This window comes from Pseudophryne corroboree, chromosome 1 (assembly GCF_028390025.1).
Source record: "Pseudophryne corroboree isolate aPseCor3 chromosome 1, aPseCor3.hap2, whole genome shotgun sequence".
Lineage (NCBI taxonomy): Eukaryota > Metazoa > Chordata > Amphibia > Anura > Myobatrachidae > Pseudophryne > Pseudophryne corroboree.
This window is the reverse complement of record NC_086444.1, coordinates 622,913,907-622,941,477: the sequence shown is the minus strand read 5'-3', so window position 1 is coordinate 622,941,477 and position 27,571 is coordinate 622,913,907. Positions and strand designations below refer to the sequence as shown.

Here is a 27,571-nt window from a genome sequence, read left to right as displayed (position 1 = left end):
CTGTATTCCCAGCAGGTGATAATCAAGGTACCCCTCCTGCAACAAGGAAAGGGGTATTATTCCACGCTGTTTGTGGTACCGAAGCCGGACGGCTCGGTGAGACCAATTTTAAATCTGAAATCCTTGAACACTTACATAAAAAGGTTCAAATTCAAGATGGAGTCACTCAGAGCAGTGATAGCAAACCTGGAAGAAGGGGACTATATGGTGTCTCTGGACATCAAAGATGCTTATCTCCACGTCCCAATATACCCTTCTCACCAAGGGTACCTCAGGTTTGTAGTACAAAACTGTCATTATCAGTTTCAGACGCTGCCGTTTGGATTGTCCACGGCACCTCGGGTCTTTACCAAGGTAATGGCCGAAATGATGATTCTTCTACGAAGAAAAGGCATTTTAATTATCCCTTACTTGGACGATCTCCTGATAAGGGCAAGATCCAGGGAACAGTTAGAAGTCGGAGTAGCACTATCTCAGGTAGTGTTACGTCAGCACGGGTGGATTCTAAATATTCCAAAATCGCAGCTGATTCCAACGACACGTCTACTGTTCCTAGGAATGATTCTGGACACAGTCCAGAAGAAGGTGTTTCTCCCGGAGGAGAAGGCCAGGGAGTTATCCGAGCTAGTCAGGAACCTCCTAAAACCAGGCCAGGTCTCAGTGCATCAGTGCACGAGGGTCCTGGGAAAAATGGTGGCTTCTTACGAAGCGATTCCATTCGGAAGATTCCATGCAAGAACATTTCAGTGGGATCTACTGGACAAATGGTCCGGATCGCATCTGCAGATGCATCAGCGGATAACCCTGTCGCCAAGGACAAGGGTGTCTCTCCTGTGGTGGCTGCAGAGTGCTCATCTACTAGAGGGCCGCAGATTTGGCATTCAGGATTGGATCCTGGTAACCACGGATGCCAGCCTGAGAGGCTGGGGAGCAGTCACACAGGGAAGGAATTTCCAGGGCTTGTGGTCAAGCATGGAAACATCTCTTCATATAAACATTCTGGAACTTAGGGCCATTTACAATGCCCTAAGTCAAGCAAAACCTCTGCTTCAGGGTCAGGCGGTGTTGATCCAATCGGACAACATCACGTCAGTCGCCCACGTAAACAGACAGGGCGGCACGAGAAGCAGGAGGGCAATGGCAGAAGCTGCAAGGATTCTTCGCTGGGCGGAAAATCATGTGATAGCACTGTCAGCAGTGTTCATTCCGGGAGTGGACAACTGGGAAGCAGACTTCCTCAGCAGACACGACCTTCACCCGGGAGAGTGGGGACTTCACCCAGAAGTCTTCCACCTGATTGTAAACCGTTGGGAAAAACCAAAGGTGGACATGATGGCGTCACGTCTAAACAAAAAACTGGACAGATATTGCGCCAGGTCAAGGGACCCTCAGGCAATAGCAGTGGACGCTCTGGTAACGCCGTGGGTGTACCAGTCAGTGTATGTGTTCCCTCCTCTGCCTCTCATACCAAAAGTACTGAGAATCATAAGAAGGAGAGGAGTAAGAACTATACTCGTGGTCCCGGATTGGCCAAGAAGGACTTGGTACCCGGAACTTCAAGAGATGCTCACGGACGAACCGTGGCCTCTGCCTCTAAGACAGGACCTGCTACTGCAGGGGCCTTGTCTGTTTCAAGACTTACCGCGGCTGCGTTTGACGGCATGGCGGTTGAACGCCGGATCCTGAGGGAAAAAGGCATTCCAGAAGAAGTCATTCCTACTCTGGTCAAAGCCAGGAAGGACGTAACCGCAAAACATTATCACCGCATTTGGCGTAAATATGTTGCGTGGTGTGAGGCCAAGAGGGCCCCTACAGAGGAATTTCAACTGGGTCGTTTCCTTCATTTCCTGCAAACAGGACTGTCTATGGGCCTAAAATTAGGGTCCATTAAGGTTCAAATTTCGGCCCTGTCGATTTTCTTCCAAAAAGAACTGGCTTCAGTACCTGAAGTTCAGACATTTGTAAAAGGGGTGCTGCACATACAGCCTCCTTTTGTGCCTCCAGTGGCACCTTGGGATCTCAATGTGGTGTTGAGTTTTCTAAAGTCACATTGGTTTGAACCACTTTCCACTGTGGACTTAAAATATCTCACATGGAAGGTGTCGATGCTGTTAGCCTTGGCTTCAGCCAGGCGTGTGTCAGAATTGGCGGCTTTATCATATAAAAGCCCTTACTTAATTTTTCATTCTGACAGGGCGGAATTGAGGACTCGTCCTCAATTTCTACCTAAGGTGGTTTCTGCATTTCACATGAACCAACCTATTGTGGTACCTGCGGCTACCAGGGACTTAGAGGATTCCAAGTTGCTGGACGTAGTCCAGGCCCTGAAAATCTATGTTTCCAGGACGGCTAGAGTCAGAAAAACTGACTCGCTGTTTATCCTGCATGCACCCAACAAGCTGGGTGCTCCTGCTTCTAAGCAGACGATTGCTCGTTGGATTGGTAGTACAATTCAGCTTGCACATTCTGTGGCAGGATTGCCACAGCCAAAATCAGTAAAAGCCCATTCCACAAGGAAAGTGGGCTCATCTTGGGCGGCTGCCCGAGGGGTCTCGGCTTTACAACTTTGCCGAGCAGCTACTTGGTCGGGGGCAAACACGTTTGCTAAATTCTACAAATTTGATACCCTGGCTGAGGAGGACCTGGAGTTCTCTCATTCGGTGCTACAGAGTCATCCGCACTCTCCCGCCCGTTTGGGAGCTTTGGTATAATCCCCATGGTCCTTACGGAGTCCTAGCATCCACTAGGACGTCAGAGAAAATAAGATTTTACTTACCGATAAATCTATTTCTCATAGTCCGTAGTGGATGCTGGGCGCCCATCCCTAGTGCGGATTGTCTGCAATACTTGTATATAGTTATTGTTACAAAAATTCGGGTTATTATTGTTGTGAGCCATCTTTTCAGAGGCTCCCTTGCGTTTATCATACTGTTAACTGGGTTCAGATCACAAGTTGTACGGTGTGATTGGTGTGGCTGGTATGAGTCTTACCCGGGATTCAATATCCTTCCTTATTATGTACGCTCGTCCGGGCACAGTATCCTAACTGAGGCTTGGAGGAGGGTCATAGGGGGAGGAGCCAGTGCACACCACCTGATCCTTAAGCTTTTATTTTGTGCCCTGTCTCCTGCGGAGCCGCTATTCCCCATGGTCCTTACGGAGTCCCAGCATCCACTACGGACTATGAGAAATAGATTTATCGGTAAGTAAAATCTTATTTTAAGGCCCATAGTCACCCCTGACTGTAGAAAGTGCAGGAAACGGCCCAGCTGAAATTCTTCCATTGGGGCCTTCCTGGCCTCACACCACGCAACATATTTTTGCCATATGCGGTGATAATGGTTTGCAGTTACTACTTTCCTAGCTTTAATCAGCGTAGGAATGACTTCCTCCGGAATGCCCTTTTCCTTCAGGATCCGGTGTTCAACCGCCATGCCGTCAAACGCAGCCGCGGTAAGTCTTGGAACAGACAGGGCCCCTGCTGCAGCAGGTCCTGTCTGAGCGGCAGAGGCCATGGGTCCTCTGAGATCATTTCTTGAAGTTCCGGGTACCAAGCTCTTCTTGGCCAATCCAGGAACAATGAGTATAGTTCTTACTCCTCTTCTCCTTATTATCCTCAGTACCTTTGGTATGAGAGGAAGAGGAGGGATCACATAAACCGACCGGTACACCCACGGTGTCACTAGAGCATCCACAGCTATCGCCTGCGGGTCTCTTGACCTGGCGCAATACTTTTCTAGCTTTTTGTTTAGGCGGGACGCCATCATGTCCACCTGTGGCCTTTCCCAACGGTTTACAATCAGTTGGAAGACTTCTGGATGAAGTCCCCACTCTCCCGGGTGGAGGTCGTGCCTGCTGAGTAAGTCTGCTTCCCAGTTGTCCACTCCCGGAATGAACACTGCTGACAGTGCTAACACGTGATTTTCCGCCCATCGGAGAATCCTTGTGGCTTCTGCCATCGCCGTCCTGCTTCTCGTGCCACCCTGTCGGTTTACATGGGCGACCGCCGTGATGTTGTCTGACTGGATCAGTACCGGCTGGTTTTGAAGCAGGGGTTTTGCCTGACTTAGGGCATTGTAAATGGCCCTCAGTTCCAGAATATTTATGTGCAGGGAAGTCTCCTGACTTGACCACAGTCCTTGGAAGTTTCTTCCCTGTGTGACTGCCCCCCAGCCTCGAAGGCTGGCATCCGTGGTCACCAAGACCCAGTCCTGTATGCCGAATCTGCAGCCCTCTTGAAGATGAGCACTCTGCATCCACCACAGCAGAGACACCCTGGTCCTTGGAGACAGGGTTATCAGCCGATGCATCTGAAGATGCGATCCGGACCACTTGTCCAACAGGTCCCACTGAAAAGTTCTTGCATGGAACCTGCCGAATGGAATTGCTTCGCAGGAAGCTACCATCTTTCCCAGGATCCGTGTGCAGTGATGCACCAATACCTGTTTTGGTTTTAGGAGGCCTCTGACTAGAGATGACAGCTCCTTGGCCTTCTCCTCCGGGAGAAACACTTTTTTCTGTTCTGTGTCCAGAACCATCCCCAGGAACAGTAGACGTGTCGTAGGGATCAGCTGTGACTTTGGAATATTTAGAATCCAGCCGTGCTGTTGTAGCACCTCCCGAGATAGTGCTACCCCGACCAACAACTGCTCCCTGGACCTCGCCTTTATCAGGAGATCGTCCAAGTACGGGATAATTAAAAATCCCTTCTTTCGAAGGAGTATCATCATTTCGGCCATTACCTTGGTAAAGACCCTCGGAGCCGTGGATAGACCGAACGGCAACGTCTGGAATTGGTAATGACAATCCTGTACCACAAATCTGAGGTACTCCTGGTGAGGATGGTAAATGGGGACATGCAGGTAAGCATCCTTGATGTCCAGTGATACCATGTAATCCCCCTCGTCCAGGCTTGCAATAACCGCCCTGAGCGATTCCATCTTGAACTTGAATTTTTTTATATATGTGTTCAAGGATTTCAAATTTAAAATGGGTCTCACCGAACCGTCCGGTTTCGGTACCACAAACATTGTGGAATAGTAACCCCGTCCTTGTTGAAGTAGGGGCACCTTTACTATCACCTGTTGTGAATACAGCTTGTGAATTGCCTGTAACACTGCCTCCCTGTCTGAGGGAGTTGTTGGTAAGGCAGATTTGAGGAAACGGCTGGGGGGAGACGTCTTGAAGTCCAGCTTGTACCCCTGAGATACTACTTGAAAGATCCAGGGATTCACCCGTGAGCGAGCCCACTGACTGCTGAAATTTTTGAGACGCGCCCCCACCGTACCTGGCTCCGCCTGTGGAGCCCCAGCGTCATGCTGTGGACTTAGAGGAAGCGGGGGAGGACTTTTGCTCCTGGGAACTGGCTGTATGCTGCAGCTTTTTCCCTCTACCTCTGCCTCTGGGCAGAAAGGACGCGCCCCTAACCCGCTTGCCCTTATTGGGCCGAAAGGACTGTACCTGATAATACGGTGCTTTCTTTGGCTGTGAGGGAACATGGGGTAAAAATGTAGATTTCCCAGCCGTTGCTGTGGAAACGAGGTCCGAGAGACCATCCCCGAACAACTCCTCACCCTTATAAGGCAAAACTGCCATGTGCCTTTTAGAATCTGCATCTCCTGTCCACTGCCGAGTCCATAACCCTCTCCTGGCAGAAATGGACATTGCACTTATTTTAGATGCCAGCCGGCAAATATCCCTCTGTGCATCCCTCATGTAGAAGAGTGCGTCTTTAATATGCTCTACGGTTAGCAATATAGTGTCCCTGTCTAGGGTATCAATATTTTCCGACAGCGAATCTGACCACGCAGCTGCAGCACTGCACATCCATGCTGAAGCAATAGCAGGTCTCAGTATAACACCTGTGTGTGTATATATAGACTTCAGGATAGCCTCCTGCTTTCTATCAGCAGATTCCTTCAGGGCGACCGTATCCGGAGACGGTAGTGCCACCTTCTTTGACAAGCGTGTGAGCGCTTTATCCACCCTAGGGGATGTTTCCCAACGTGACCTATCCTCTGTCGGGAAAGGGTACGCCATTAGTAACCTCTTAGAAATTACCAGTTTCTTATCAGGGGAAGCCCACGCTTCTTCACACACTTCATTTAATTCCTCAGATGGAGGAAAAACCACTGGTAGTTTTTTCTCTCCAAACATAATACCCTTTTTTGTGGTACCCGGGGTAACATCAGAAATGTGTAACACATTTTTCATTGCCTCAATCATGTAACGTGTGGCCCTATTGGAAGTTACATTAGTCTCATCGTCGTCGACACTGGAGTCAGTATCCGTGTCGACATCTGTGTCTGCCATCTGAGGTAGCGGGCGTTTTAGAGCCCCTGATGGCTTTTGAGACGCCTGGGCAGGCACAGGCTGAGAAGCCGGCTGTCCCACATTTGGTATGTCGTCAAACCTTTTATGCAAGGAGTCGACACTGTCGCGTAATTCCTTCCACAGCACCATCCACTCAGGTGTCGACCCCGCAGGGGGTGACATCACATTTATCGGCATCTGTTCCGCCTCCACATAAGCCTCCTCATCAAACATGTCGACACAGCCGTACCGACACACCGCATACACACAGGGAATGCTCTGACAGAGGACAGGACCCCACAAAGCCCTTTGGGGAGACAGAGAGAGAGTATGCCAGCACACACCAGAGCGCTATATAACACAGGGATCCCACTATAAATGAGTGTTTTCCCTTATAGCTGCTTATATTATATATACTGCGCCTAAATTTAGTGCCCCCCCTCTCTTTTTTACCCTTATGTAGCTTGTACACTGCAAGGGAGAGCCAAGGAGCGTCCTTCCAGCGGAGCCGTGAGGGAAAAATGGCGCCAGTGTGCTGAGGGAGATGGCCCCGCCCCTTTTCCAGCGGACTTCTCCCGCTTTTTCTGGAATTCTGGTAGGGGTATTTTTACACCTATATAGCCTTCCTGACTATATATGGTGTAGATTTGCCAGCCAAGGTGTCTTATATTGCCCTCAGGGCGCCCCCCCCCAGCGCCCTGCACCCATCAGTGACCGGAGTGTGAGGTGTGCATGAGGAGCAATGGCGCACAGCTGCAGTGCTGTGCGCTACCTTGTTGAAGACAGAAGTCTTCTGCCGCCGATTTTCAGGAACACTTCTTGCTTCTGGCTCTGTAAGGGGGCCGGTCCCGGCGCGGCTCCGGGACCGAACAGCGAGGTCGGTTCCTGTGATCGATCCCTCTGGAGCTAATGGTGTCCAGTAGCCTAAGAAGCCCAAACTACCACCAGTTAGGTAGGTTCGCTTCTTCTCCCCTTAGTCCCTCGCTGCAGTGAGTCTGTTGCCAGCAGATCTCACTGTAAAATAAAAAACCTAAAATATACTTTCTTTCTAGGAGCTCAGGAGAGCCCCTAGTGTGCATCCAGCTCAGCCGGGCACAAGATTCTAACTGAAGTCTGGAGGAGGGTCATAGTGGGAGGAGCCAGTGCACACCAGTAGTCTAAAGCTTTCTTTTAGTTGTGCCCAGTCTCCTGCGGAGCCGCTATTCCCCATGGTCCTTACGGAGTCCCAGCATCCACTTAGGACGTCAGAGAAATCCTATTTTCTCATACGTCCTAGAGGATGCTGGGGTCACATCAAGAACCATGGGGTTTATACCAAAGCTCTAGAACGGGCGGGAGAGTGCGGATGACTCTGCAGCACCGATTGACCAAACATGAGGTCCTCATCAGCCAGGGTATCAAACTTGTAGAACTTCGCAAAGGTGTTTAAACCCGACCAAGTAGCCACTCGGCAAAGTTGCAATGCCGAGATTCCCCGGGCAGCCACCCAGGACGAGCCCACCTTTCTGGTAGAATGGGCCTTCACCGATTTCGGTAACGGCAGTCCAGCCGTAGAATGAGCCTGCTGAAACGTATGACAGATCCAGCGCGCAATAGTCTGCTTGGAAGCAGGAGCCCCAAATTTATTGTGAGCATACAGGACAAACAGTGCCTCTGTTTTCCTAAACTGAGCCGTTCTGGCGACATAAATTTTCAAAGCTCTTACTACATCGAGAAACTTCGAAGGCGTCAGTAGCCACTGGCACCAAAATAGGTTGGTTCAAGTGGAACGACGAAACCAATTTCGTCAGAAACTGCTGACGAGTCCGCAACTCTGCTCTATCTTCACGGAAGATCAAATAAGGGCTCTTGTGAGACAAGGCCGCCAATTCAGACACCCGCCTTGCAGATGCCAAGGCCAACAGCATGACCACTTTCCAAGTGAGAAATTTCAACTCCACCTTTTGTAAAGGTTCAAACCAATGAGATTGAAGGAATTGCAACACCACATTCAGATCCCATGGTGCCACAGGGGGCACAAAGGGAGGTTGGATGTGCAATACGCCTTTCACGAAGGTCTGAATTTCTGAAAAGGAGGCAAATTGTTTTTGGAAGAAAACCGATAAAGCCGAAATTTGAACTTTAATTGAGCCCAACTTTAGGCCCGCATCCACACTAGCTTGTAGAAAATGGAGAAAACGTCCTAACTGAAATTCTTCCGTAGGAGCTTTCTTGGATTCACACCAAGACACGTACTTTCTCCAAATACGGTGGTAATGTTTAGACGTTACTCCTTTCCTGGCCTGAATAAGAGTGGGGATGACTTCCTTGGGAATACCCTTTCTGGCTAGGAGCCGGCGTTCAACCTCCAAGCCGTCAAACGAAGCCGCGGTAAGTCCTGGAACACGCACGGCCCCTGTCGTAATAGATCCTCCCTCAGAGGAAGAGGCCAGGGATCTTCTATTAGTAATTCCTGAAGATCTGGATACCAAGTCCTCCTTGGCCAATCTGGAACAATGAGGATCGCTTGAACTTTTGTTTTTCTTATGATCATTATCACTTTTGGAATGAGTGGAAGTGGAGGAAACACGTACACCGACTGAAACACCCACAGTGTCACTAGGGCATCCACCGCTATTGCTTGAGGGTCTCTGAAGTTTCTTGTTGAGGCGAGACGCCATCATGTCTATTTGAGGAATTCCCCAAAGACTTGTCACTTCTGCAAAGACCTCTTGATGAAGACCCCACTCTCCTGGATGGAGATTTGTGTCTGCTGAGGAAGTCTGCTTCCCAGTTGTCTACTCCTGGAATGAAGATCGCGGATAGAGCGCTTGTATGCCTTTCCGCCCAACGGAGCACCTTTGTGGCCTCTGCCATTGCCGCTCTGCTCTTTGTTCCGCCCTGGCGGTTTATGTACGCTACTGCTGTTATGTTGTACGACTGAATCAAGACGGACAGATTGTGAAGATGTTCCGCTTGCAGAAGGCCGTTGTGAATGGCCCTTAACTCCAGAACGTTTATGTGTAGACACATTTCCTGGCTTGACCATCTTCCCTGGAAGCATTCCCCTTGTGTGACTGCTCCCCAGCCTCGGAGACTCGCATCCGTGGTCACAAAGATCCAGTCCTGGATCCCGAACCTGCGTCCCTCTAGGAGGTGAGAGCTTTGCAGCCACCACAGGAGTGAGATTCTGGTCTTGGAAGACAGGATTATCCTTCGGTGCATGTGCAGGTGGGACCCGGACCACTTGTCCAATAGGTCCCACTAAAACACTCTGGCATGGAATCTGCCAAACTGAATGGCCTCGTATGCCGCTACCATCTTCCCCAGCAACCGAGTGCATTGATGGATCGATACTCTTGCTGGTTTCAGAATTTGACCAGGTTCTGAATTTCCAGAGCCTTTTCCACTGGAAGAAAACTCTCTGTAATTCTGGGGTGGTATTCATGTGACCGCCGGTCAGCTGACCGACAGTCATATGACCTCCTCCACCTGCCCGACGGCTCACTATCCCGATGGTCAGCATGCCGACCAACAGGGACTATTTCCACTCGTGGGTGTCCACGACACCCATAGAGTGGGAATAGAACCCGTGGCGACCGCAGGCCGCCACCGAGCCCGCAAGGGGCTTGCTGCACTCACCCCTCCCCGCCGGGATCTCGGCGTCGGTATGCTGCCGGGATCCCGGCGTCGGTAAGCTGACCGGCGGTCTCCTGACCGCCGGTCAGCAGGACTACACCCGTAATTCTGTGTCCAGAATCATTCCCAAAAACGACAGCCGTCTCGTCGGAACCAACTGCGATTTTGGCAAGTTTAGGAGCCAACCATGTTGCTGCAGAATTGTCAGGGAGAGCGTAATGTTCTGCAGAAATCGGTCCCTGGATCTCACCTTTATCAGGAGATCGTACAAGTACGGGATAATTGTGACTTCTTGTTTGCGCAGGAGAACCATCATTTCGGCCATTACTTTGGTGAAAACCCTCGGGGCCGTGGACAGACCAAACGGCAACGTCTGAAATTGGTAATGACAGTCCTGAACTGAAAACCTCAGGTAAGCCTGATGTGGAGGATAAATGGGAACATGTAAGTAGGCATCCTTTATGTCTACCGACACCATAAAATCCCCCTCCTCCAGACTGGAGATCACAGCCCGGAGAGATTCCATCTTGAATTTGAAATTTCTCAGGTAGAAATTGAGGGATTTGAGGTTCAGGATTGGTCTGACTGAGCCGTCTGGCTTCGGGACCACGAACAGGCTCGAATAAAAGTCTTCTCCCTGCTGCGACGGGGGAACCCCGACAATGACTTGATTGAGGCGCATACCACTTCCCTGTCTGGAAGGGAAGCTGGTAAGGCTGATTTGAAAAATCGGTAAGGGGGGACGTCTTGAAACTCCAGTTTGTACCCTTGGGACACTATTTCTAAAACCCATGGGTCCAGGCCCGAACGAGCCCAGAACTGACAGAAGAGCCTGAGACGTGCCCCCACCGGTGCGGACTCCCGCAGAGGAGCCTCAGCGTCATGCAGTGGACTTGGCAGAAGCCAGGGAGGACTTCTGCTCCTGGGAACCGGCCACGGCCGGTGATCACTTACCCTTTCCTCTAGTAGCAAGGAAGGAAGACCCTCGTCCTTTTCTGTATTTATTGGGCCGAAAGGACTGCATCTGATAGTGGTGTGTTTTCTTTTGTGGTGTTGGCACATAAGGTAAAAATGATGACTTACCTGCGGTAGCCGTAGATACCAACTCAGCGAGGCCGTCACCAAACAATACACCACCTTTATACGGTAGAGACTCCATAGCTTTCTTAGAGTCAGCATCAGCATTCCATTGATGAATCCACAATGCTCTCCTAGCTGAGACTGCCATGGCATTGGCCCGTGATCCCAAGAGGCCAATATCTCTCGCCGCTTCCTTTAGATAGACTGCAGCGTCCCTGATATGACCTAGCGTCAGAAGAATGCTATCCCTATCTAGGGTATCCATGTCAGATGACAAGTTATCTGCCCATTTCTCAATAGCATTACTCACCCACGCAGATGCAATGGCTGGTCTGAGTAGCGTACCCGTGGTAATATAAATGGATTTTAATGTATTTTCCTGTCTACGATCCGCAGGATCCTTCAGGGCTGCAGTGTCAGGGGACGGAAGAGCCACCTTTTTGGACAGCCGTGATAGAGCTTTATCCACAATGGGGGGTGACTCCCATTTTCCCTATCCCCAGAGGGAAACGGATACGCCACTACAATCCTTTTGGGAATCTGAAACTTTTTGTAAGGATTTTCCTAAACCTTTTCACAGAGCGTGTTCAGTTCATGAGAGGGAGGAAATGTTACCTCATGTTTCTTCCCTTTATACATACAGACCCTAGTATCAGGAACAGTAGGGTCCTCAGTGATATGTAATACATCTTTTATAGCCACAATCATGTACTGAATGCTCTTTGCCAGTTTTGGATCTAATCTGGCATCACTATAGTCGACACTTGAGTCAGTGTCCGTGTCGGTATCCGTGTCTGCCAGCTGGGCAAATTAACGTTTTTGTGACCCCGAGGGGGTCTGGACTTGAAACAATACATCCTCTACGGATTTCTTCCAAGCCTGGTTTTGAGACTCAGATTTATCCAATCTTTTATTGATCAGAGCCACATTTGCATTCAAAGCACTCAAAACATTCACCCAATCCGGTGTCGGCGATGCAGACAGGTTCTCTCCCACAGCGTTTTGTGTCCCCAACATAGTCTCCTCCTGGGAAGAGCACTCCGCCTCAGACATGCCGACACACGTGCACCCACCACACGCAGATACACTGGGCCTTTAGGGGACAGACCTACAGTAAAGCCTGTCAGAGAGACACAAAGGGAGATATAGCCAGCCCACACCCCAGCGCCTAATCCCGGTCTGAAAACACTACAGACAATGCCCCAGACCTGCAGCGCTTTTATAAGTTAATATAATGTACCAAAATCACTGTGGCCCCCCCCCCCCCCCCCACCCCCGTTTTGCACCCTGTAACGTGTACAGCATTGTGAGGAAGGACCAACATCTCTGCAGCCTTGTGAAGAGAAAATGGCGCCGGGCTGTGTGCTGTGAGGGCTAAGCCCCGCCCCCGTACTGGTGCGCTTCAGACACGCTCTTTTTTAAAGTTTTTTTATACTGGCGTGGGTCCGGACCGTGCCCTGGCACTTAGTCCGCTTTTGCCAGTTAGTTATTTGAGGTATATATGCTGCCCAGGGCGCCTCCCCCCCCTGCGCCCTGCACCCTGTAGTGCCGCTGGACGTGGGAGCATGGCGCGCAGCGCGCCCGCTATGCGGTACCTCAGAGCCGTCACTGAAGTCTTCTGATCTTCTACTCACCTGTCTTCTGACTTCTGGCTCTGCAAGAATGGTCACGGCGGGCTCTGGGAACGAGCATCTAGGCGTACCTAGCGATCAGACCCTCAGGAGCTAATGGTGTCCTGTAGCCAAAGAAGCAGAGCCTTTAAACTCACAGAAGTAGGTCTGATTTCTCTGACGTCCTAGTGGATGCTGGGAACTCCGTAAGGACCAGGGGGAATAGCGGGCTCCGAAGGAGACTGGGCACATCTAAGAAAGAATTAGGACTACCTGGTGTGCACTGGCTCCTCCCTCTATGCCCCTCCTCCAGACCTCAGTTAGAATTCTGTGCCTGGCCGAGCTGGTTGCACACTAGGGGCTCTACTGAGCTCCTAGAAAAGAAAGTATATATTGAGGTTTTTTATTTTCAGTGAGATCTGCTGGCAACAGACTCACTGCTACGAGGGACTTAGGGGAGAGAAGCGAACCTACCTGCTTGCAGCTAGCTTGGGCTTCTAGGCTACTGGACACCATTAGCTCCAGAGGGATCGAACACAGGCCCAGCCTCGGTCGTCCGGTCCCGGAGCCGCGCCGCCGCCCCCCTTGCAGAGCCAGAAGCAAGAAGAACGTCCAGGAAATCGGCGGCTGAAGACTCCGGTCTTCATTAAGGTAGCGCACAGCACTGCAGCTGTGCGCCATTGCTCCCCATGCACACCACACTCCGGTCACTGATGGGTGCAGGGCGCTGGGGGGGCGCGCCCTGGGCTGCAATAAGAGTACCTTATATTGGCATAAAACACATAATATAGTCAGTAAGACTATGTATGTGTAAAATCCCCTGCCAAAAATATCCTTAAAAAAGCGGGAGAAGTCCGCCGAGAAGGGGGCGGGGCTATCTCCCTCAGCACACTGGCGCCATTTCCTCTCACAGCTCCGCTGGAGGGACGCTCCCCAGGCTCTCCCCTGCAGTTTCCAGGCTCAATAGGGTGAAAAAGAGAGGGGGGGCACTAAATATAGGCGAAAACTGTATATTTATAGCAGCTATAGGGGAAAAATCACTGTGTGTAGTGTGAATCCCTGCATTATATAGCGCTCTGGTGTGTGCTGGCATACTCTCTCTCTGTCTCCCCAAAGGACTTTGTGGGGTCCTGTCCTCAGTCAGAGCATTCCCTGTGTGTGTGTGTGTGTGTGTGTGTGCGTGTGTCGGTACGGCTGTGTCGACATGATTGATGAGGAAGATTATATGGAGGCGGAGCAGGTGCCGATAAGTGTGATGTCACCCCCTGCGGGCGGGGTCGACACCAGAGTGGGTGGATATGTGGAAGGTATTAACCGACAGTGTCAACTCCTTTACATAAACAGGGGCTCAAAAACGCCCGCTACCTCAGATGGCAGACACAGATGTCGACACGGAGTCTGACTCCAGTGTAGACGACGATGAGACAAATGTAAAATCCACAAGGGCCATCCGTTGTATGATTACGGCAATGAAAAATGTGTTGCACATTTCTGACAATAACCCAGTTACCACAAAAAAGGGTATTATAGTTGGGGAGAAAAAGCATCCAGTGGTTTTTCCCCCATCAGATGAATTGAATAAAGTGTGTGAAGTGGGGTTCCCCCGATAAGAAAATAGTAATTTCTAAAATGTTACTGATGGCGTACCCTGTCCCGCCAAAGGACAGGTTACGTTGGGAGACGTCCCCTAGGGTGGAGAAGGCGCTCACACGCTTGGCAAAAAAGGTGGCACTGCCGTCTCAGGATACGGCCGCCTTAAAGGAGCCTGCTGATAAAAGCAGGAAGCTATCCTGAAGTCTGTATATACACACTCAGGTATTATACTGAGACCTGCAATTGCTTCAGTGTGTAGTGCTGCAGCAGCTTGGTCCGATACCCTGTCAGATAATATGGATACTAGACAGGAATACTATTTTGCTAACCATAGAGCATTTTAAAGACGTGGTCTTATATATGAGAGATGCACAGAGGGATATTTGCCGGCTGGCATCTAAAATTAATGCAATGTCCATTTCTGCCAGAAGAGTATTATGGACTCGGCAGTGGACAGGTGATGCTGATTCTAAAAGGCACATGGAGGTTTTGCCTTATAAGAGTGAGGAATTGTTTGGGGAGGGTCTCTCGGACCTAGTATCCACAGCAACAGCTGGGAAGTCGACATTTTTACCTCAGGTTTCCTCACAGCCTAAGAAAGCACCGTATTATCAGGTACAGTCCTTTCGGCCACAAAAAGGCAAGCGGGTCAGAGGTGCTTCCTTTCTGCCCAGAGGCAGGGGAAGAGGGAAAAAGCTGCACCAGACAGCCAGTTCCCTGGAACCAAAATCCTCCCCCGCTTCCTCTAAAGTCCACCGCATGACGCTGGGGCTCCACAGGCGGAGCCAGGTGCGGTGGGGGCGCGTCTCCGGAACTTCAGCGACCAGTGGGTTCGCTCACAGGTGGATCCCTGGGTTCTACAAGTGGTATCTCAGGGATACAAGCTGGAGTTAGAGGCCACTCCCCCTCGCCATTACCTCAAATCTGCCTTGCCGGCTGCTCCCAAAGAAAGGGAGGTAGTACTGGACGCTATTCACAAGCTGTACTTCCAGCAGGTGATAATCAAGGTACCCCCCCCCCCCCTTCAACAAGGGCGGGGTTACTATTCCACAATGTTGTGGTACCGAAACCAGAGGGTTCGGTGAGACCCATCCTAAATTTAAAATTCTTGAACACTTATATAAGGAAGTTCAAGTTCAAGATGGAATCGCTCAGGGAGGTTATACAAGCCTGGAAGAGGGTGTCCCCATGTACCCACCTCACCAGGAGTACCAATGCCAGACGTTGCCGTTTGGTCTGTCCACGGCACCGAGGGTATTTACCAAGGTAATGGCCAAAATGATGATACTCCTTAGAAAGAAGGGAGTTATAATTATCCCGTACTTGGACGATCTCCTGAAAAGGCGAGGTCCAAGGAGCAGTTGCTAGTCAGCGTAGCACTATCTCAGGAAGTGCTGCATCAGCACGGCTGGATCCTGAATATCCCAAAGTCGCAGCTGATTCCCGCGACGCGTCTGCTGTTCCTGGGTATGATTCTGGACACAGAACAGAAGAAGGTTTTTCTCCCGGAGGAGAAGGCCCAGGAATTATCATCTTTGGTCAGGGACCTCCTGCAACCAAAACAGGTGTCGGTGCATCACTGCACGCGAATCCTGGGAAAGATGGTAGCTCTTACGAAGCGTTTCCCTTTGGCAGGTTCCATGCGTGGATCTTCCAGTGGGATCTCTTGGACAAGTGGTCCGAATCGCATCTTCAGATGCATCGGTGGATCACCCTGTCACCAAGGGCCAGGGTGTCTCTGCTGTGGTGGCTGCAGAGTGCTCATCTTCGTGAAGGCCGCAGATTCGGCATACAGGACTGGGTCCTGGTGACCACGAATGCAAGCCTCCAAGGGTGGGGGGCAGTCACTCAGGGAAGAAAACGTCCAAGAACAAAAACTTCCTTGCATATAAATATTCTGGAACTACGGGTCATTTACAATGCCCTGAGTAGAACAGAATCCCTGCTTCAAAAACAACCGGTGCTGATTCAGTCAGACAACATCACGGCTGTCGCCCATGTAAATCGACAGGGCGGCACAAGAAGCAGGTTAGCAATGGCAGAAGCCACAAGGATTCTTCGATGGGCGGAGAATCACGTGATAGCACTGTCAGCAGTGTTCATTCCGGGAGTGGAAAACTGGGAAGCAGACTTCCTCAGCAGACACAACCTCCACCCGGGAGAGTGGGGACTTCATCCAGAAGTCTTCAAGCTGTTTGTACACCGGTGGGAACGACCACAGGTGGACATGATGGCGTCCCGCCTCAATAAAAAGCTAAAATGATATTGCGCCAGGTCAAGGGACCCTCAGGCGATAGCTGTGGACGCTCTAGTGACACCGTGGGTGTACCAGTCGGTTTATGTGTTCCCTCCTCTTCCTCTCATACCCAAGGTACTGAGGAGAATAAGAAGGAGAAGAGTAATAACTATAATCATTGTTCCGGATTGGCCAAGAAGAGCTTGGTACCCAGAACTTCAAGAAATGATCTCAGAGGACCCATGGCCTCTGCCGCTCAGACAACACCTGCTGCAGCAGGGGCCCTGTCTGTTCCAAGACTTACCGCAACTACGTTTGACGGCATGGCGGTTGAACACTGGATCCTGAAGGAAAAGGGCATTCCGGAGGAAGTCATCCCTACGCTGATTAAAGCTAGGAAGGATGTGACCGCAATACATTATCACCGCATATGGCGAAAATATGTTGCGTGGTGTGAGGCCAGGAAGGCCCCAACGGAGGAATTTCAGCTGGGTCGTTTTCTGCACTTCCTACAGTCAGGGGTGACTATGGGCCTCAAACTGGGTTCCATTAAGGTCCAGATTTCGGCTCTGTCGATTTTCTTCCAAAAAAGAACTGGCTTCACGGCCTGAAGTTCAGACTTTTGTTAAGGGAGTGCTGCATATTCAGCCCCCTTTTGTGCCTCCAGTGGCACCTTGGGATCTCAACGTGGTGTTGGATTACCTAAAGTCACATTGGTTTGAGCCACTTAAAACCGTGGAGCTAAAATATCTCACGTGGAAAGTGGTCATGCTGTTGGCCTTAATACAACAAAAAGTGACAGAAAGTGAATCACAATGCGCTACACACGGTGTAAAATAAATAAAACTAAATACGTTCACCAATATCTTTCCTCCTCCACGTTAACGTAGATGGATTTGTTCCTCATGTGCATGTAAGGAAATTAAAAAAGATTTGCCATATGGTGAAGTACAGTTTAATATATTTAAAAAAATTTAATTTCTAGCATCAATCATTCACAGAAAGTGCAAGTGCAATAGTACAATGACAGCAATAATGGGGAATCCTCTGGAGGCTGCAAAAATGAACAATTACCGGCAGGATGCAAGGTTATTCGCATAGAATAATCCTGACAGCATAGGAGTCTATTGGATAGCCCGGGTTCCTTAGACCATATGTGCAGATGGTTCTCCCGTCGGGTCTTAGTCCAGTCAGCTGCCTCCGTCACCCCACGTCCGGGTGGACGTGGGGTGACGGAGGCAGCTGACTGGACTAAGACCCGACGGGAGAACCATCTGCACATATGGTCTAAGGAACCCGGGCTATCCAATAGACTCCTATGCTGTCAGGATTATTCTATGCGAATAACCTTGCATCCTGCCGGTAATTGTTCATTTTTGCAGCCTCCAGAGGATTCCCCATTATTGCTGTCATTGTACTATTGCACTTGCACTTTCTGTGAATGATTGATGCTAGAAATTAAATTTTTTAAATATATTAAACTGTACTTCACCATATGGCAAATCTTTTTTAATTTCCTTACATGCACATGAGGAACAAATCCATCTACGTTAACGTGGAGGAGGAAAGATATTGGTGAACGTATTTAGTTTTATTTATTTTACACCGTGTGTAGCGCATTGTGATTCACTTTCTGTCACTTTTTGTTGTATTAATCTATGTGTGGGGAGGGAGAGAGTACCCTCCTAGACAGAATCTTTCACACTTGCTGCTGTTCCTGAGCGCACTCTGATACTTTCCTCCACCTTCTGGTTTTATTGCATGCTGTTGGCCTTGGCTTCGGCCAGGCATGTGTCAGAATTGGCGGCTTTGTCTTGTAAAAGCCCGTATCTGATTTTCCATATGGATAGGGCGGAATTGAGGACTCGTCCCCAATTTCTTCCTAAGGTGGTATCAGCTTTTCATTTGAACCACTCTATTGTGGTGCCTGCGGCTACTCGGGACTTGGAGGATTCCAAGTTGCTAGATGTAGTCAGGGCCCTGAAAATCTATGTTTCCAGGACGGCTAGAGTCAGGAAGACTGACTCGCTATTTATCCTGTATGCACCCAACAAGCTGGGTGCTCCTGCTTCAAAGCAGACTATTGCTCGCTGGGTCTGTAGCACGATTCAACTGCACGTTCTGCGGCTGGACTGCCGCATCCTAAATCTGTAAAAGCCCATTCCACGAGGAAAGTGGGCTCTTCTTGGGCGGCTGCCCGAGGGGTCTCGGCTTTACAACTTTGCCGAGCTGCTACTTGGTCGGGTTCAAACACATTTGCAAAATTCTACAAGTTTGATACCCTGGCTGAGGAGGACCTTGAGTTTGCTCATTCGGTGCTGCAGAGTCATCCGCACTCTCCCGCCCATTTGGGAGCTTTGGTATAATCCCCATGGTCCTTACGGAGTTCCCAGCATCCACTAGGACGTCAGAGAAAATAAGAATTTACTCACCGGTAATTCTATTTCTCGTAGTCCGTAGTGGATGCTGGGCGCCCATCCCAAGTGCGGATTGTCTGCAATACCTGTATATAGTTATTGCTTAACTAAAGGGTTATTGTTTGGAGCCATCTGTTGAGAGGCTCAGTTGTTATTCATACTGTTAACTGGGTATAGTATCACGAGTTGTACGGTGTGATTGGTGTGGCTGGTATGAGTCTAACCCGGGATTCCAAATCCTTTCCTTATTGTGTCAGCTCTTCCGGGCACAGTTTCCTAACTGAGGTCTGGAGGAGGGCATAGAGGGAGGAGCCAGTGCACACCAGGTAGTCCTAATTCTTTCTTAGATGTGCCCAGTCTCCTTCGGAGCCCGCTATTCCCCCTGGTCCTTACGGAGTTCTCAGCATCCACTACGGACTACGAGAAATAGAATTACCGGTGAGTAAATTCTTATTTTTTTCTCCCCTAAGTCCCACGAAGCAGGGAGACAGTTGCCAGCAGCCTCCCTGAAAATAAAAAAACTAACATAAAGTCTTTTCAGAGAAACTCAGTAGAGCTCCTCAGTGTGCATCCAGTCTGCCTGGGCACAGATTTTTAACTGGAGTCTGGAGGAGGGGCATAGAGGGAGGAGCCAGTTCACACCCCTTTGAAAGTCTTAAAGTGCCCATGTCTCCTGCTGATCCCGTCTATACCCCATGGTTCTTGAAGTGACCCCAGCATCCTCTAGGACGTATGAGAAATGTCACCAGCCCTATGGCCACTGCAGTTTCTCTGTACAAGTATGGCCTCCTATGTGAGTGGTCGTGCGTCTGTATACACAACCACTTTCCCTGACACGCCCAAAAGACACACTCCATGCGTGCCCCAAAACACCTCCCTGGGATGCACTTCTCCCTGTGTGCGCCTGAAATTGTAACCAACACTGTACAGATATAATCGGGACGCATGTGCGGTGTGACGTGTATGGGTGCGTAGTCGCCAATAGTTGCTCTACTGCATCCAACATCAACCGTGCGTACACTTCTGAATCAGGGCCACTGAGTGTGCTTCAAATACATTTTCCTATCATAGTTCAAATTGGACTTAAAGGATGCAACTGGACCACTAGTCACCAGTGGTGCAAAATTCTATTTCTTTTGGAGAGTGGAACTGTCCCTTCAGACTGCAGGGACCAAATTGAGACATTTTTGCATTGCTCAGCAGTATTAAAAATACTTGTATTCTCCACTCAACTGCTCCTCTTGGGGGGTAATTCAGACATGATAGTAGATGTGCTAAATTTCACAGACATGCGGGGGGACACCCAGCACTGGGCTAGTCTGCCCTGCATGTCTGGCTCTGCCCCGCCGCACAGGTACAAAAGCATCTACGCGCTGGCAGGGTGCTACCCGTCGCTCTCCGGGTCGCAGCAGCTGCATGTGACGTCATGCAGCCACCGCAGCCCGCCCCCCGCACGGTCCGGGCACACCTGCGTTGCCCGGACCACCACCCCCAAAATGGCGGCCCAACGCCACCGGCCCGCCCCCTCCCAGCGAACGCCTTTGCCTGTCAATCAGGCAGAGGCGATCGCTGGGCTGAGATGCCGATCACATCTCTGGCATGCGCCAGCGCACTGCGGCGCCTGTGCAGTTCAGAACTGATCGCCCGCTGTGCGAAAGCGCACAGCAGTGATCAGGTCTGAAATAGCCCCTTGGTCTATACAAACATCTATGCACTTTAGAGCGCAAGGCAGGGTAAAGCCAGTTTTGCACTGTGGCTAGGACATATTGTAACTGATCCAGTGTGTTGCATTTGGATACATTAATGACTAGAAATTCTAAATTTCTATTTCACTAAAACTAGTGTGATCTTATATATAAAATTCATTGGTCTGTTTGTTTGTCTGTCAGTCTGTCTGGTTACGCATTCGGACACCCCTGCACCGATTGTGATGAAAACAATGCAAGGTGGTCCAGTTGGATCCTGGCCAGGTTTTAGGGGCGGTTGGGGTCCTGGTTGGATCTCATGGCAGAATATGGCAGGCAGAACTTTGACCCAGGGAACCTGTTCTGGGGCTTCCAGTGGATGGATTTGGAAGAAAACTTCACAGAGTGGTAACATTGTATCGCAGAAGACATACTGTACCCCCCGATTCGCGGCTCTGTGTTTGCAGCCAAAAGGGCTGCATACATAAATCCACAAATCTGTGGTGAGATAGGGCAGCGAGGAGGGCAAGTTCTGATTCCATTGTTGGCCTATACATGCTGTTTCAACTTGTCAACTTGTCCACTCTTTGCACTGTTTTATACAGCTCCCCTAGGCGGATTTGTACAGCAGAAATATAAATTCATCTGTACTGTAATAGAATATAAAGATTAGGAATTACATGTAAATAATGTTTTCTAGCCAGACTTACCTTTGTTTATGGTTCGGGTTACAGTCAGTGATGTTGTGTCAGTCTCTGGGATTCCTTGTGAGGTAATGGGCTGATGTGTGAAAGCTGTTCTGGGTAATCTTGTGGACAGAACTGTTTTTTGGGTTCCATGACTACTCATTGTTGTCCTCAGAGTATTAGATTTGTTGTCCTGTGTCACAGTATTTGTCATGTCTTTATCCAGAATGGTTGACTGTTCATTTCTTAGTGCACCTCTTTCCTTCATCCCAGACGTGGTATGAGAATCCATCGAGGCTGCAACAATGGTTTTCACATAAGAGGTTTCTAGGCGCCTGGATGAAGTAACTCCAGTATGGGAGGTGGAAGCTGCATTTGTCTCTACTGTGAATAAAACATATTGCACAAGATAACAATTTATGCTTGAATATGTTTAATTACATGTATTCGATAATCCATACTGTATAATGTGCAACCTATTGGTCCATTTATAGGTTTACCAAATCCATACCTCCCAACTTTTGATGGTGGAGGTTCAGGGCAGGCCGCACAGAGGCTCAACCACAGCCAAAAAGGAGATGGGGCCTCGAGTGGAGGGACCCCGGGCCTAGCACAGCGGCCCGCATTTACATCATTTTTTTTTTTTTTTTTTTGGGGGGGGGGGGGGGGGGAGCACTTCCTGACTCTACTCCCCGCACTGAGGTAATCACTGGCTCTCCCGATCTGCCCTTCCGCCTGCAGGACACTGCAGCCCGCAGGACAGACAGCAGTACAGTGTCCAATTGGCTGGGCTGTCCTGCTGTGTTCGGGACAGTTGAGAGGTGTGCCAAATCATTCCTTTAAACCGGAATGCTCATGAATTAAAACCAGATGAAATGCAGGCTTAAAGTTAGCCCGCCATAGAACCTATGTAATTCATGTTCTGGTGTAAAGGGATAGTATGGTAAGGCTATCCATGTATGAAACATAAAGACAGATGTAGGGTTGTGCTCAGTCTATAAGGGACACAAAATAATTTACAGATTTGTAGATATACCAGCTGGAGTACACGGCGTTGCCCGGGATTTTAAGAATGTCTGTTTACAAAAATAAATGTAAATATTAAACACACAGTATAAATAACATTGTAGATAGCTGAATACCCATGCTTTGCTACGGGATGAGGATGGTAAATTAGAATGATAGTTGTTCGTTAATATAAGTTGGTTGGAGATCTAGTATATAGGCATATCTTGCTTCCCTGACGCACTTTGTGTAGTGGCCGGACCCCTTTTTGGTCCCCCAAGGGACCCTGATCTTCTCACTATACAACTCTCAGTCTGTGGCTTCCTGCTGCCTGCATTCCCCTCCTCACATCATCTCAGTGCCCCAGTGAAATTATTGATTTTTTTACAGTTTCTTATATAGCGCAGCACATTATGTCTCTCCTGATATACTCTGTGCTGCTGGGGGATGGTGCTACTTCCACTATATAACTCTCAGTTTGTGGGTTTGTGCTACCTACATTCCCCCCCCCTCACATCATGTCACTGGCCCTGTCACATGCAGCCCTGTCATCACTGACATATCATGCATGTCCTCTTATAGTCTGTGCTGCTGGCCCACCCTTAGGGGTGCTAGTGGTGTGTTACCCCTACAGTGTTTGTTCCCAGAGTGTAAGTCATATCTGTAGCACGTTTGTTGTAAATTGGTCCAGGCATTCGGGAGTTATGCTGTCTCCTGAAATACTCTGTGCTGCTGTCCCACCGCTAGGGGTGCCTGACCCCCACAGTGTTTGTTTCCAGAGTGTAAGTCATATGTGTACCAAGTTTGTTGTAAATTGCTGCAGGCATTCCAGAGTTATGCTGTCTGCTTAAATACTCAGTGCTGCTAACTCACCCCTAGGGGTGCTAGGGGTGTCTTCCCCCCACAGTGTTTGTTGCCAGATTGTAAGGCATATGTGTACCAATTTTTTAGTACATTGCTCCAGCAATTCCGGAGTTATGCTGTCTCCTGATATACTCTGTGCCGCTGTCTGCCCGCTAGGAATTTCAAATTGTTTTAGTTGTCTCCGCCGTGTTTTAATGCGCTCGTAAGTAAATTTCACGATCTTCGCTTGTAAACTGTGGATTTGTATAGAAGGACAAATTTTCATTTTTATATATTAGATGGTGCGTCAGTGGCAGCAATGTCTTTTTTCCTGTGGCTGTGGGGACAGTGAGGGTAACAATGGGTCTGAAATAGCGGGTATGGGTCATTAGGTCGACAAGATTTACGTCGACAGTCATTAGGTCGACCACTACTGGTTGACATGCACTAGGTAGGTCCCACTTGTCCACTAGGAGTTGAAAGACTTCTGGATGAAGGCTCCACTCTCCGGCGTGCACGTCCTGATGACTGAGGAAGTCTGCTTCCCAGTTGAGGAATCCCGGAATAAACACTGCCGATATAGCTGGCAGATGGCGTTCTGCCCAATGTAGGATTTTTGACACTTCCATCATTGCCATGCGGCTTCGAGTGCCGCCTTGACTATTTCTGTACGCCACGTGGTGGCATTGTCTGATTGTACTTGAACAGGCCTGTTCTGTACCAGAGGCAGAGCCAGTGTCAACGCATTGAACACTGCCCGCAATTCCAGAATATTTATCGGGAGGAGAGATTTCTCTGTGGTCCACCGACCCTGGAGAGAGTGTTGCTCCAACATCGTGCCCCAACCTCGCAGAATGGCGTCCGTTGTCAGGAGGACCCAGTTGGAGATCCAGAAGGTCCTGTAGCCACCAGCTCAGTGACAGACGAACCTCCGGAGTCAAGGAGATCATTTGACACCTGATCCTGTGAGGCAGGCCATCCCACTTGGAAAGGATTGACCTCTGCAGAGGGTGGGAATGAAATTGAGCATACTCTACCATGTAGAAAGCCGACACCATGAAGCCTAGTATTTGCATCGCCAAGTGTACTGACACTCTCTGGCGAGAGAGGAAGTATCTGATCCTGTCCTGAAGTTTTAGGACCTTCTCTGGAGACGAGAACAATCATTGGTTGTGTGTGTCCAACAATGCCCCCAGGTGCACCATGTTTTGAACAGGGACCAGCGAGGACTTCTTACAGTTGATGAGCCACCCGTGGGCTTGTAGGAATTGGACCGTCAGTTCCAGATGACTGAGGAGAACCTCTGGGGAGTTTGCCAGGATCAGCAAGTCATCCAGATACGGCATGATCCTGACACCCTGACGGCGGAGAAGAGCCGTCATGTCTGCAATGACCTTGGTGAAGATCCAAGGAGCCGTGGTCAGTCTAAAAGGCAAGGCCTGGAATTGATAATATAGGTTGCCAATAGCAAACTGGAGATATTGCTGATGCGACATGGCAATAGGAATGTGCAGGTAAGCATCCTGTATGTCCAGGGATACCATATAGTCCTTGGGTTAGAACGCAGAGTTTCCATATGGAATTTGGATACCCTCACAAATTTGTTCAAAGATTTGAGGTTGAGTATAGCCAGGAGGACCCATTTGGTTTCAGGACTAGAAACAGGGTCGAATAGTAGCCCCTGCCTCTTTAAGACAGAGGTACCGGCACAATCACTCCAGAGGAGAGATTGTACAACCAAGTGTAAAGTCTGTGCTTTCAGCGGATCCGAAGGGATAACTGTCGAGCAGAACTGGTGAGAGGGACATCTCTTGAAGGAGATAGCGTACCCGTGAGAGACAACTTCCCACACCCAGGCATCTGAAGTGGTTTTTAACCAGGCCTGGGCGAACTGCAGAAATCGGCCTCCCACCCTGGGGTCCCCCAGGAGGAGGCTCACCCCGTCATGCCGCAGGAAGCAGACTGACGGGCGGCCCAAGATTGCTTAGACTTGGGCTTGGTGGTTTTGGAAGTACGAGCCTGTCTCGGGTACGCCTGACCCTTTGCTTTACTTGGAGGTTGAAAGGGACGAAAAGTGGTACTCTTAGCCTTCGGAGCAGAAGGATTAGTACTTGGGAGAAATGCAGTCTTAGCTGTTGCAAAGTCAGTCACAATCTTGTTCAGATCCTCTCCAAATAGTATGTCTCCCTTAAAAGGGAGTACCTCCAAGGTCTTTTTGGAGTCCAGGTCCACTTTCCAGGACCTTAACCACAAAATCTGGCGAGCCAGGATAGATGTAGCAGACGCCTTGGCCTCCATTACGCCTGCATCAGAGGCCGCCTCCTGAATATAGTGAGAGGCTGTGGTAATATACGACCGAGGTAGCTCATCCTCAATTGCCTGAACCCATGCTTCAACAGCCTTTGCAGCCCAAGAGGCTGCCATAGTGGGTCTATGCACAGCCCCGGGAAGTGTGTAAATAGACTTCAGGCATCCCTCCAAACGCTTATCCGTCGGTTCCTTCAGTGAGGTGACAGTGGTGACAGGCAGAGTAGAAGATACCACTAGACGGACAGGAAGTGGGTGTTTCTGGGCGGAAACTGTCCGTTTTCTGGGAGTGTGCGGAAAAATGCAGGCGTGCCAGGATAAAACGGGGGAGTGGCTGGAGAAACGGGGGAGTGGCTGGCCGAACGCAGGGCGTGTTTGTGACGTCAAACCAGGAACGAAACGGGCTGAGCTGATCGCAATGTAGGAGTAAGTCTCGAGCTACTCAGAAACTGCTAAGAAATTTCTATTCGCAATTCTGCTAATCTTTCGTACGCAATTCTGCTAAGCTAAGATACACTCCCAGAGGGCAGCGGCATAGCGTGTGCAATGCTGCTAAAATCAGCTAGCGAGCGAACAACTCGGAATGACCCCCAATGCACAGTAAACACTGTATGTATATCACAGAATACTTGTACTAAATATTCATATAGCAGTACACTTGTTCTTAACTAACACTGTCTAAAATGACATGTAGAATACTTAAGTGTCTGTAAATACACAGCGCTGACAAGACAGGCGATTTTACAGAGGAGACAGTGCCCAGCAGTCCTGGAGATCAGCCCAGCTATGTAATGGCGCCAAAATCTCTTCAGGGAGTGAGGGAGAGAGATGCAGCTCCAGGGCGGGAACACCAGCAGTAGATGACGCCCAGAGCTGGGGGAGGGGCTACAGGTCAGCGCCTTATCACCTCTGTTGGACTTCACCACCGGATACTATGGAGCCTATATTAAACGAATCTTAGGAAATCCGACCTGTGCTCCCTGTCCTGGTGGATATAGTGGGGTCCCTTTTCCGGACACAGTGTCCACACCAGCGGCGCGGTCCGTCTCCTGGGACCGTGACCGGATTGCGATTTACCGGCGGGTCCCACCTGGGGGACCCTCTTACCTCCTCCCTGTCATGCAGCCACGGTGATATAGGAGAGCAGCAACGGTGGTGTGCCTAGAAACCGGTGCGTCCCCGCTGCAAGTACCCGGGAACCAGGCCGCAGGAGTATGCAGCACCGCTGAGGGAGGTGATGGAGCCGCAGCACAGAATGTCAGAATGACATAAAAGTGCTGCGGCCCTTGAAGTCTTCTTAAAAAGCTAATTTCAGGCCTCCCTAGGGCAGCCCCCCCTGTTAGTGACCTGCACTGCAGGCACCAACTTACAAACTGAGCTCCAGTGCCTGGAGGCGGGGCTATAGAGGAGGCGGTACAGTGCATCCTGGGATAAGTCAAAGCTTTAGCCTATTGGTGCTTCGGATCAAGATCCAACTCTACACCCCAATGTTATTCCCTGTGGAATACCAGTGTACCCCGCTGCAGAAATACCCCCCTTAGATTTGGTGATCAATGATTAAATGGTTTTGCCTGACTTTATAGTAGTAGCCAGTATAGGTGTAAAAGAAGACCGTACACCTGACAAGCAGTAGTTTGGCATCAAATTAAATGTATTATATTACCATAAATCATCTGCACCCTACTGTAAAGGAAAATGTACTAAAATGATCTTACTCTGCAAACTAAAAGAACTTTGAGGTGAAAGGCGCTGTTTCCTGTCCTATTGCTTGTTTGTAAGTATGAGATGTGCTGCATTATTATACACAGCAGGCCAGTGGCGGAACTAGCGAGCGGTGTGCCCATGTGCGACAAAATGGCTTGCCCCCCCCCCCCCATCCAAGTCCACCCCCTCACCCCTGGAGAGGATCTGGTGAGCGGGACCTGCTCAGGGAAGTGGATACCTAGCAACAGTGCCGTAACTAGACATTTTAGCACTGTGTGCAAGAAACGGCATCGGAGCCCCACCCCTGCATGCAAAACAGGGGCAGTGCGCGCCATAGGCGCGCGCAAAAATACATAGTGGCGTGGCTTTGTGGGGAAGGGGTGTGGCCACAAAATAATACCAATTCATAAAACGGTGCACAGTAGTCTCCATTATTCAAATTACGCCACACAGTAGCACCACTACACCAGGTAGA

At 49.8% G+C, this 27,571-nt stretch overlaps 2 protein-coding genes across 3 annotated transcripts in view; one reads left to right on the top strand and one right to left on the bottom strand.

Moving 5' to 3' along the window:
• MADCAM1 (mucosal vascular addressin cell adhesion molecule 1) overlaps window positions 1-27,571 on the bottom strand; it is a 151,350-nt gene that overhangs the window by 13,038 nt on the left and 110,741 nt on the right. Inside the window, 1 exon segment of the mRNA XM_063914473.1 lies at window positions 21,262-21,621. Within this exon segment, the coding sequence (XP_063770543.1) occupies window positions 21,262-21,621 (360 nt within the window).
• The window catches only part of LOC134903470 (zinc finger protein 436-like), a 153,607-nt gene that overhangs the window by 108,101 nt on the left and 17,935 nt on the right, over window positions 1-27,571 (top strand). The window lies entirely within an intron of this gene.